Genomic DNA, 12,418 nt, shown 5'->3' on the forward strand with positions numbered 1-12,418 from the left:
TTTAGAAGACTTGCCATAAGTGGCCACAACTATGTCTAAAAAAGATCTAGAATACATACTGCACATACAATCTGAAATAACCACTACTAAGAAAGTCAACAAGTGTCTCTCAAACCAACAGCCTCAGGGGCGGATTGATTTCAAAGGTTCTCTGAAAAGCCCTTGAGCAACTTCTGCAACACTGAAGGTCAAGCATCCCATGTACAGGGATACACAAAACACAAACTGTGTATGACAGTGCACAAGAACTTAACTTACACTAGTCTTTTGTCTGGCTTTAGCAGCTTGTTGGAAAATTCACTGATGATTAACAGAAAGCTCAAGTTCGGAGGCAAGCATTTTCCATCTACTCCAGTAGCTCCTTGAAAAGCAAATTCAATCCCTTCCCTATTGGAAGAAAAAAAAGAAAAAAAAAAAAAGAGTAATAAAACAGACAACTAACAAAAGCAATGACCACAGACAAAGTGATGTTATGTGGCACATACTTGTGTATCATGGCTACAGATTCTCTAGATTTCACTTGGTCCCAGCCAAACGTTAGTGAAAAGCGACGAGCGAGTTCTTTCATATTTGTGAAGGAAGCAGAGGAGAAGTCCACACCGCCACTGCTGTCTTGGCTTTCTGCATGTGTCTGAAACAGCTGCAGAAGAAGTCTCAGATAAGCAACCATATGTAATCCTACAGGCAAACAAAGCACCAGGAGGACACAAAGACATGCACAGCAAGCAACAGTTAGCCTACAGAGACAGAAGCCTTAGGAAAAAGCAGGTAAGTCACGTGCTTCAGAAGCACACGACTGGAACAATGACAAGGAACTGACACAAAGGGCACTGTTGTGCTTAACAGATAGGCACAAATCAAGAAATAAAGATAAAAAATTATGTGCATAAACAGAGAACCGATTCCTGAAGATGATGGCTCCACTGACCCCATCTCCCTTTAGGACTTCTGAATCAAGCCCCAGAGGCCTAATTTGCCTGAGAGGCTTTCAGAATATCAGAATGCAGATATAAAGCAGCAAGTCTGGCAGCAGCGTATTTCTGAATAACCCAATTTCTGAAGAGTGAGACTGGGTCAAAAGCACGTCTCGAGCTCAATTAACTACATTTGGGGTTTTTCTCCTACCGGAACATGGAGGTAGCTTGTTCTCTTCAACCTGTTAACTTTCAAGGTCAAGCAAAGGCCAAAAAGGGCCTGTTGTCTATGTGATACCTAAACACAAAGTCCTGACTATGTCAGCAGAATATATGTAGGCAAATGCTGCTTAGGCTCATCTAAGCTCAGATTTCAGGGGCTAGTTCACAGATCTAAGCCCCTGGCAATGCGTGTGAAATAAGCAAAGCTCATGTGTCAGTACCCCCTGGGAGGAGCCTGCTCTGTGGCTTACAGCACGACTCCAGGCTAGAAGCAGCTCTGGTCAGGGGCAGAGCCGGCAAAAGCAGCTGCTAAAATAGCTAACTGGCCTCATCAGTCAGCAGCTGCAAGCCCCAGCAACTGAGACCCTTCAGAAGAGCTGCACCCCACTTTCTTACAGACAAAAATACTGAAAATACTGGGGATTAGAGCTGGCCAGCCACAGACACATTTGTGGTTCCTCAAATTCAATAGGAATTGGGGCAGTCTGTAAAACACCAAATAATATCCTTAACCTTTGTTAAGGTTAAGAGACACCTATCATGTCCCAAGAAACACTCTGTAATCTCACATCAGTCCTAATACACCATGCGTTTGAAGATTAAAAACAAGACAAAAATATCGTGCACAAAATTACATTTTAAAACAGATGTAATGATTTGAAAGGGGTTTAATTATGACATGCAAAAGCAACATACACGTAGAAAGTACAGACAAGGAAAAGATTTCTTCCACTAGGTTTTTTAATGAATTTGAATAATCATGGCAAGGTAGGTAAAAAACTCCAATGCAAATACAGCTGTCATAAGAGCCCCTAGCCTCTTGCTTTAATCTTAACCTTACCTGCTGCAGACAGAGAATCAGTGTCTTAGCACTCTGAATTTTGTTATTGTGCCTCGTCCTGCTTAACGTTTCTTTAATTATGTCCCCAAAATCATTGTAGGTCTATTAACAGCAACAAAACAAATGAAAATTATCATTCCCCTTCTTTAGCACTGGGAGTACAAAAAACACACGACTCTGTTCACATCACACAAAAAGTTCATAAAACAATCCCAATTGCCCAAGCTAAAAGATGAAAACTGGACTTTTTATACTATTTCATATGTAAAGCAATGGTACGCTCCTTTAAGAGTAATGTGAGGATTAAAGTTACACTGAAATCGTTAAGTATTTATTATAACAAAAGAACAAGGCCTCCTCAGGAGAGAAATAGAGAGTTTTCTGTATTTAACCTATGCTTGCCTTGGGCCCAATGAAGCCAAGAACAAGATCCATATTCAGGTATTTCCAAAGTCCTGTTAGTTGACTCAAGGCACCTGCCCGCTCTGTGCTGTTCTCTGCCCTCCTGAAACCCACTTCAGAGTGGCTGAAGCTCTACCAGTTGTCTAAGCACAGGGATCCGTGTGAAATCTAGTCCATCTGCATATGGACTGTGTGAGCTGTATGAAGTAAGCTGACCACTTCAATGTGAGAATCTCTATAGTTAAAACACTCTCCCAGCCATAAACTACTTCTCTGCAATGGCCTCTCCGGAGAAGCTGAGGAGCAGATGTCCAGACAGACATACCCTCTACTCAATTTTCCGTTACTTTGTCTGCAGAGCGAAGAGGAGGGATTTGGCCCACTCTTGCTTGATTTTATAGCCCTTTTGTGATTATACAAGGATCCTCAGCTGTAAGACTATTAACCCCATACCTTTCACAAACACTGGAGGCACTTTCAAAAACTCAAATGCACTGATAGGCAAAGCAACCTTATTTAAAACATTACCTTCACATAATACTTATAGATCTCAGCAGCCGCAGTCATCTCTACCACATTATACACTATTAACTTGCAATAAGCTGCAAGAAGACTCCGCTTTTTGTGCAAGTCGTCAAGTTTGCAACTTTCATCCTTTCTCTCCTCCTCTTCTGTCAGGTCTAGGGAAACAAAAGCATTGAAGCTTTGTTCTACTACTTTATTCAAGATATCTCAATTTTAATGACCAACTTTCATCCAAATAGCACAGGCTCAGCTGTTCAGTCCACACGTTAAGCAGCAGATGCTAGGGCTCATTCCCATGTATATGAGAAAACACAGGTCTATTTCCATTTCAAAGCTTGCCGCTGATGACAGTGAAAACAAGTTATTTGCACAGTCTTCTACTCTGATCTTCATATGGCTTTCGCATTTCTACTAGTCAGAATCTTCTTGTACAACACTGCTCACAACTACAGAACAGAACCAAACAGCACAGAATAAAAGGCACAAACACACCAAAAAGAAGAAACCAGACAAATTGCAACCACGTTATTTTTTCTAGAATAAGACAGATGCTAGATAACCAGCACATCAGAAACCCTACAAAAGTTGCCATATGCAGTCAACAAGAGAAGAGTTCAGGTGAAACTCTCCAAGTGGTTATCAACAAGAGTGAAATAAAAAAGTCATTTCATATCATTAGGAACACATTAAGTCTCTGGAACATGAGTTAACTACTAGCTGGATAACTTGTGGAAAACAAATACTCTTAAGAGCCTTCCAACACAGCTATGAAGGAGCTTGGGCAGAGCTTCTTGCAGCACGAGAGCTGAGATACACTCTTCCCTGCTGTGAATGCAATCTACCAACTGCCAAAAGGCTTCAGTCTTTGACCGATAATTTTGATGTGGACTGTCTCCACTTCTAGCATGACTGGGCCTGGCAACAAACATAAAGCAAGTGACTGATCAGAAGTATCTGCAAATTGGAGTTAAAACTAAAATGGAGCAGCTGCCAGCTGTGCACACAGACAAGCACACCCACAGCATGACAGAATCACTCGTTCAGGAAGGAAGCTGCAATGGGATGACAGGGATCCTTTGAGGGGAGAACTGAGAAATTGAAAGCATCATACAAAATGGGTTTGAGACAGATCTCAGGCCATCTAACCCAAAACAGTATCAACTTTATCAGTTTCAGATACATAACACATGTAACCTGAAACATAATCTGCTTCAAAAACTCCCATGACTAGGATACTACAAGCTACTTGAGCAATCTTTTCTATTGTATCTCTACTTTTACCATTAAGGATTCTCCTCAACTATTTCCTTTGTTGCAATCTAGGCTCATCTCTTCTTGCAGATACACTGTGACCTGGAAAAGTGTGCTGTCCAAAACTCAACACAGAACTCCATCTGAACAGCTGAAGAACAAGAGTTTGACACAATAATCTAGAACAATGCTTGGTTTTTCAAAGCACGACACTTGAACTTGGCCTCAAAACCACAATGAGCTAAGAATCTGTTTTCAAAACACTCCCAAAAGAAACCAGCCTTCACAACAACAGCCTCAATTTGTCATCTGAATGTGTTTGAAAAAGGCAACAGAGCAACAAGTACATAGCTATTTCCCACAAAATCTGTCCCACGTTCCCCAAATCAAAATCCACTAGTCCTTTACTCTGATGGCTTAGAAGTGTCCATGCGTTGCCAGAATCACACTGTAACACTGCAAGGCCTTCCACAGAGGTGGCTAACACCACCATCTTTACCAACATCAGTCTTCCAAATACTTTTACATTCTCACCCATCCCTGCATTACAGCAGCCCTTTCTACCTATCAGTAAATTGGCAGCTATTTCCTGTGGTTGACCCACAGCAGATACAGATCAGTGCACATCAGGTGGGCCACTTCGCTTGTAAAGGGGTCCAACCAACCTGCCCCCCACCCCCCTAAAAAAAGATCAGCCCCTTTTCCTGAAATGTTCGGTGCAGACAACAAATGACAGCAAAAGTAGCAGACTGCTTCTCCAGTGATGAAGTTGTCTCACCTTTGCTTCCCTCTCCTTCCTCTATGAAAACATGTTCCTGGATAAACAAAAGCAGTTTTTCCTGAAGTGATGTGTTAGGAAGATAATCTAGAAGTCCAACTGCTTCTTCATTATTATTTAAATCCTGATGACTCAAAACCAGCAACCAGTCACAGAGTACCATGAAGACCTGTATCAAGGAAACGAAGCCAAAGAAGGATTAAGAGACCATGTTACTTTTCACGCCAACTCCACTTTGCATCTCCATCAAACACCACAAGTCACAATCTAGCTTCTATTCCACTTCTTCCTCGCAAGCTAAAGATTTCTGTTTGCCCCAGCCTGTGGTAAAATGTCACAGCTAAGCCCTTCCACAACTTTCACCTTAGGATACAGTATATAAAAGTATCATGCATGAACACCACCTAAAGATTTTCAAACTTCCATGGGAAGGACGAAGAGCTCCATTATGCTAGAATGTCTCTCTTTTAACACATGCATCACTGGATAATTTCTCCATTTTTTTTATTTTTTAAGTAATATTCATAGCAAGGCATTAATAAAGCAATGATAGCAACCAGTACACTGGATCAGTCGAATCAGAAAACACAATGATTATCAACTGGCAAATAGTCATTCAGATTCAGGCCTTGATTCTGCAGATGGACCCATGCAGACACTTATCTATGCTTGATTAAAGCACTAACTTTTGTAGCATTTTAACTAACATAACTTTAATTTTCCTTTAAAATAAATAGTTGAAGATTTTTTTAAAGAGTTATTTCTCTGCCAAGAGACAAAAAATAGCAAAAATCAGTAGAAGGAAATACTAGTATGAAAAGAAAAGCAAGGCATTTAAAAGGAGGACTGAGCATGAATGCCAGTTAAGTGACAGAGAAACACAAACCTTTTCTCTTACATCTTTTTCCTTATGGTGGAGGAAGCATGTGCAAATCTGACTGAAACGCCTCAGCTCCCTTCTTAGTGCAAAAAGAGTCTCCTAAAAACATATTTAGGAAAAGTGACAGGACAAAGATGTTATGGACTATGAGTCAATAGAGAATTACAGAACAAACAACAGTTGTGTCTTTCATCCACATTCATGGATATTATTCCTGTAAGATAGCACAGCTGATGACATTATGAAAGAAGCTGACATCTCACAGTAGCAACAGCTAACTAGCTACAAACAACTTTAAAACCATGTCTTATTTTCAGGCACAATATATCTGGGATAGAAAGGTCAATCCATAAAAATATATACTTTCCCGCCCCACTCTGGTGCAGAAAAATGACAAATACTAGTAGGACATGTGCATCTGTCACACTTGCTGAGGCTAGTAGTATTCAGCAAGTCACAAACTCTTTGTTTCTCCATCTGTAGGATGGGCAGCTCTCATAGCATGTAGTCCCTTATACAGCCCTCCAAGCAACTACAAGATTTGCAGAATTCACTTCAGTTTATCCTTATAAAGCAGTGACAATGATTTCCACTTTAGAGATGGAAGTAGAGTCAGAAAAACTCTGGTCCATCTCACCTAATTTTCAGTATGAATTGCCTTCTGGAATTGCTCTTCTTTCTCCCTCTATTGACTACAGAGGGAATGCAGCTTAACTGCGCTGCTAACTTTGTTACTCAGAAACTCAGACACCTCTATTTGTTAAGATGAAGCCAGCAAGAGAGACTATTTGATTTGTCCACAGCCACATAAAAGACCTTCTGATCCTTCACTAGGTCCCAGCTGTTGCACTGCCCTGAGCTTTGAGCAGTCAGTCGAAGAGGAATGCCCTTACAGGAGGACTGGATTTCATGCTATGCAACTGTATTTTTATAAGAAAGGGGATCCATCACAGGGCACGCTGCGAAGAAGCACAGGGGGAGGCAAAACATTGCTTTAGCACTACTGGGAGAGGAGAAGGGGGAAGATACAGTCCTAGAGCTGCTGTCCAGGAAATGTTCTTTTTTGCTCTTGGGACTTCTGTCTCTGCCAACATCCAGATTTGGCCCTGCAGAGTGGGCCGTAACATCATGCTTCCAATCAGAATCTGCTCCCATATGAAGGGCCAAATTAAAAAATGTGCTGCCCCATTATCAGTCAAGCTCACCGTGTCCAGACTGAAAGGCAGAACATATTAGAGCAGTGAGAGATGCGGACATCCACACAGGAATGGAACGGGACGGGAATAGATAGTGAATCAGTCTCCAAACGGGTAACCTCCCAGCTAGCATTTCTCACACAAAACAAATGTCCGTGTCAGCGTCCTGTTCTGTACACACAGGAGCACCAGGGGAAGGGGACAGAATGACAGAGGCAGCAGCATTCAGTGTAGTCAGAAATCACCACAAAGAAGAGCCGCACAGGTACACATTCACACATGAACTAAAGCATAAAAGTGTTTTCCTCTCTGGTGTCTTAAACTAGACTGTCTTCTGAAATACCTGCCAGAGCTTGGTGCTATATAAAACCAATTAAGAAAGTAAGTAGTCAGCTGATGAGAAAATTACCACTTCCCTCAAACTTTCTGCCAGAAATATATAAGTAAAACAAGAAAATAAAAACAAAACAAAGCAACAGGAATTCCCAGAGTTTTCATTGAATATTCTTTGTTGCTTAAAACAAGAAAACAACAAACTTTTTGGCAGTGGAACAAGTTTGTTATCACCATCAAGCCCCAGGAATTTGATGCACATGTTTTGCAGTAAAAATAGAGGTGAACAATTGTTCACTTACTCTCTTGCAGACTGAAAAAGCATAAACACTTTTAAAAAAAGAGGGCAAGACAGAGAGAAAATGCCTCAACTCAATGTGGTTTCCTCAAGAAAACACAAAAATTATCTTCTTAGAAAGCTTATTTTCTTCTGGCAATCTGAGAATAGAAAAGCAACTTAAACTTCTAGAAGCACAACTCTGGGTTTGCAAAATTATGTGGAGTGGCCAACCTTGGGAGAATTTTCCGAAACTGTAGCTAGTTGCCACAGGAGAGAAAAATACGTGCACTGGAGAGCTGGCAGGATCATCTGCAAATAAAAACACGTGTCCTTTATTTACATGAAAAGCTCAACAGCAAAAAGCTTAGGACTAAACAAAGCATCTAAGCCTGACATTCTGTATGCTGCTTGTTCGACCATTTCTGAACTGTAAAGTATTTAGACCCTCAAAATAAACTTAATAGGTTTACATACAAGCAAACGTTGCCTCCTGAGAAACTTTATTACTAAGGTGCTGCTTCTGCAGAACTCTGACATCTTGACAAGTTCAATGAAAAGTAACCATGTACTAAAATGGGTGTTCACAGAGGCTAACTTTAGCTTAACTTCTCAGGATTTCTCTACAGTCTTTGGTGAAAGGCAGACTCCTACAGAGGGTAATTCAGAGCAGAAGCCAAACCTTGGTGCTCTGATGCTCCACCTAAAGGAGTGCACCTCTACCCACTGGCTGCAAGCTATCTCTACCCAGCTAAATTTTACCCCTTTCCAAATAACCTCAAGTTCTCTCCTGAAAATGGAGGCTGATTAACATTCATGACTGCTAGAGTTACTTCACCTCGTAATCCCAGGATATACGCCTCCATCTTGGCACAGCCAATGTTTGAGTTGAGGCAACCAGACAACCAAAAGGCTGCAGTTGAGACAACTGGTAATTACAAACCATCTTCACCAAGAGTCAATCTATAAGCAACAGGTCCAAAGTATTCCAATTTCTGGTTACATGCAGTCTATGAGGGGCTCCTCACAGTCCCAGCAGTTTCATATGTACTGAGGGCAAGACTGTGCAATCAGTGGGAAGTACGGAGCATGACAAAGGATCAATCCAGATGTTAGATGCTTATCATAGTTTTGGACAATCTCCAAAATAAATGAATCTATGGCATGAATTTACTGATTCCAATAACATTATACCAAAGACAGCCTCAGTTTCCCAGACTGAGAAACAGAAACAGTATCTTCCTGCCTCATAGGACATTGATACATAAGATTATTTAATATTTTCTAATTTTCCTACTTTCAATAAGAAAAAACTCTTTCAATGTTAAATATTAACAACTCACCAGAACAGGCAAACTCCCACGTTCCATTTCAAACACCAGCAACCTTAAAGTCTTGTCATACAGATTCCACTTGGTGAGATCATGGGCACTGCAAGTGAAAAAGAAACAATAATGATACACTAAGTAAGAAATGAAATCTCACATGACCAAACAGGTTAAATGTATCCTATTTCTTTCATCTGATGTACAGCAATAACTTTAAGCAACTAATTATTGATTATAAGGGGGGGAAAAATGAAATTAAGTTTTTCACGATCTAACACTGCAGCCTTTACTCCATAGCTTTACAGCCTGCATTCCTACCACAAAACTGCAGTGTTGTGAAGAGAGGAAAAAGAAGCTTGGGCTCTGTACCTTTTCCTATACGTTATCCACACTCTCTAAGTGCCCAAAAAAGTCTAAAGAACTGTTTCCCCACCCTGCTTTAAAAGAGTGTTTCTAATAGTCTTGAGTGTTCGCAACTCAACAATAGACTTCTCTTTGCAAAAACAGAGCATCCCCAGCATGCAGGATAGGTAAAAGACACATTGAGAAGGCGGCCCAATTCTCCTGCCCTCTACTATCTTGCATGATAATTTACTTGGTGAACAATCCCTGGAGAACCAAGCTTTTGAGAAATCCATCTTTTAACGAAAGAAGATCAAATAAACTAAACCAAACAAAGCAGATTACACCTGCTGGGAAAAAAGACTGCACTCACTATGCCCTCTTCAGACTGACCACCAGTGTTGACAGTAAGGCAATGCAAAAGCATCCAGCTAGGAGGGAGGCACCACAGAGAGGATCTCTGAGTCCACTCTGACATGCCAACTCTGTAGCACACACTTCTTAGCCACATTAGGGCTGATGCTCCAACCTCAGTAAGGAGTCCAAAAAGAATTCCATATCCAAGAGTACCGTTCTGTTAAGAAGACACTAAACCTTGCAGCACCGCTCATAGGGACCGCTTTCATTCTTTTGTGAAAAATCTTATTAAACCCAACAAACGAGCAATTCTCACTTTGCACCTGTTAGGTCAACACTTGAATATATGGGGAAGTAAATTGTGTAAACAAACATCTCACTTATGAAAAGCTGCTACTCTTCTCAAAGCAGAGTGCATCCGGGAAATTTCTCCTGCATCGGTACAAAATCCTTCTTCCTAAATTATGAAAGGTTGGGAAAGAGAAAGGAATCAGTGAGCGTGGGGCAAGGTAACTGCTATGTTCTCTTACCAACCAACCCACAAGCTTGAATTACTCTCCTCCAGCCCTCCCCAGTCCCTTCACCTTTAACCATGCTATTCATGTCGTCTTCTACAGTAAAAAGAAAACAACATGTTGACTGCACAGAAATTTTGTATAAGGAAAAGTCCCTGTCATTAATAAACCCACGGCAGCTTCCCTAGACTACAGCATTGCTAACACGGAATAACAACTAGCAATTAGGCTAAGACAGAAGTGCTAACCCTCAGACTCACAGGCCACTCATGGTCCCTCACACAGTTGTTAGGGATCTCTGGAAAGCTAACTGTTCACATGGTGCTGACTCTCCTTGCTTCCAGCTGCCAGATCACATTCAAAGATAGCTAAAAATATATTAAATACTTTCCCATAGATGCAATTGCTGTAGTTTCCACAAGTATACTACGTGATTATGGGAGATGGTATACACAACCAGGAATTAGAAGGGAGGGGTTCCAGGAGAAAATCTCTTTATTTAGATACGGATCACACTACGAAGGAGTTGAAGAATCCCTGGTCTAGCGCTTATCTTGTCTCTCATAAGTACACATTCTCCCACATTGACATAGATATCTATTTAAGACCAACAAAATAAATCCAATCTGAGGTTAGGGGATTTTTTGGCTTGACACATTTTGCAATATCCCAGTGTCCAATAAAAACCTGCCAGTGTTAACTCTCATACCGTGGCATGACACCTGTTCATGACGGCACAGTTGATCAGATCAGCTGCGGGCTCCTGTTGTTCAGTTCAGCCAGCAAGCTATTCATATCACCACCAGCTGTTTCTGCTTTTTAGAACTAATGAAAAACTTTGAGAGAGACTCTGCAGTCCTCCTTCAAGGGGAAAGTCATCATTTCAAAGACCCCAAAGCTATACAATCTGCATTACAGACTGCTGGGTTTTTTTTTTTTCTAGTACTATCTCTACAGCACAAAGGGCATCTTGTATACAGTCAAATATGTAGAAATACAGAACTATATCTTTTTGGGAGCAGTTCCATCACCTATAGATCCACAGCACTTCTCAGCTGATCTTGCACATAGTATCTTTGGCACAACAACTATGGAGCTTAGGTCAAGAATATTCAGAAGACATAAAATGACCTGGTGCTGGTGTGGACTACCTCATTTACTATTTCCCCCACTCTATTCCTTCCAAAGTACATCTACTTCATTAAAATGTACGTAGTTGATCTTTTCAGAGGCGCAAACCCATCTTTGAAAGCTCTGCTCCCCTCAAGCAGAGAAACAGCAAGAAAAGAATAAGTTTCATATCCCCCTTAATTTTTTTGTCTTCTTTTTTCATAGGGAAACAGTCTGTTTACCTCCACAGTGAGTCAGGCTTACCTTTTGCCAGAAGCCATCTAGTAGCTGGTTAAGCTGTGCCATCAACTCATCTATCAGTTGAGTTCGGGCACGATCCACCTGGCTGTAGATGGCAATTTCTTCACTGCAGAGGATATAATAAGTCCTGCAGGAAGCCTCAAGAACAGACATGTCAGAGTGTTTGGCCACAATGTCTTTTACCTCTCTCAGCAAAGCATCCAAATGCTGCAAGTGATAAAAGGGGTATTATAGGTAAATTGTACAAAAATCCACTTATGCTTTAGATATATTTCACTAGGCCCATATATCTCTATAGGTCATACAACCACCATGAAATAAATGCCAGTCTAAGGACCAAAGGGGTGCCATTAGAGGATATAACTCTTTTTTCTGGGTTTATAGCTCTGTCATTTTTATTGTCTCTGGATCTTTCTAAAGAATGAAGCAACTGCTTTAAGTCCTACTTTAGCAATACACGTTTGGCACTACCTAAAAATCAAGACAAAGGTAGGGAGTAAAAAATGCCTTTCCAAAGGACAAGCGTGTCTCCAAACAGTGGAACTTGTCTCCCTCAGCAGCAGAGGATAGAGAATGTTTCAGAGCATGTCAGCAACTGGGGTCTTCACTCTTAGTGAGAGGAGGTAACTTCTGCCATTCTGCTGACTCTCTCTTCCAGTTAACATTTTGTGCTGAAATTAACCTAGGAGTGTTCGCCTAACACTACCTCCCTGTAAACATCCCTGCTTAAGAATACATTACACTATTTCAAGGATTTCATCTATCCATCTCTGACCACCCCTCTCCCATCAGCAGATACACTATCTCCATTCTTATCTTTCAGTGACTATCATTCCCCAGCAGCTGGGAGTCAGTCTTCAAGGAGAATGAAACCTATTCTGTAGTA

The 12,418-nt window shown here is 41.0% G+C and overlaps 1 protein-coding gene across 4 annotated transcripts in view; it reads right to left on the reverse strand.

Annotated features, from left to right (window-relative positions):
* The window catches only part of LOC104019373 (cohesin subunit SA-2), a 63,658-nt gene that overhangs the window by 8,322 nt on the left and 42,918 nt on the right, over positions 1-12,418 (reverse strand). For 3 of the 4 annotated variants that reach the window (XM_087757879.1, XM_087757878.1, XM_087757881.1), the window contains exons 20-29: positions 11,536-11,739; positions 10,027-10,103; positions 8,963-9,050; positions 7,854-7,931; positions 5,820-5,912; positions 4,934-5,102; positions 2,908-3,059; positions 1,978-2,079; positions 486-640; positions 259-387 (exon numbers count right to left, since the gene is read on the reverse strand). In XM_087757879.1, the coding sequence (XP_087614005.1) occupies positions 259-387; positions 486-640; positions 1,978-2,079; positions 2,908-3,059; positions 4,934-5,102; positions 5,820-5,912; positions 7,854-7,931; positions 8,963-9,050; positions 10,027-10,103; positions 11,536-11,739 (1,247 nt within the window). The remainder of the gene's footprint in view (positions 1-258; positions 388-485; positions 641-1,977; positions 2,080-2,907; positions 3,060-4,933; positions 5,103-5,819; positions 5,913-7,853; positions 7,932-8,962; positions 9,051-10,026; positions 10,104-11,535; positions 11,740-12,418) is intronic. The other variant, XM_087757880.1, reaches the window with a different exon arrangement.

This window comes from Nipponia nippon, unplaced genomic scaffold, assembly GCF_047370975.1.
Source record: "Nipponia nippon isolate SJK-2023a ecotype South Korea unplaced genomic scaffold, ASM4737097v1 scaffold_2, whole genome shotgun sequence".
Lineage (NCBI taxonomy): Eukaryota > Metazoa > Chordata > Aves > Pelecaniformes > Threskiornithidae > Nipponia > Nipponia nippon.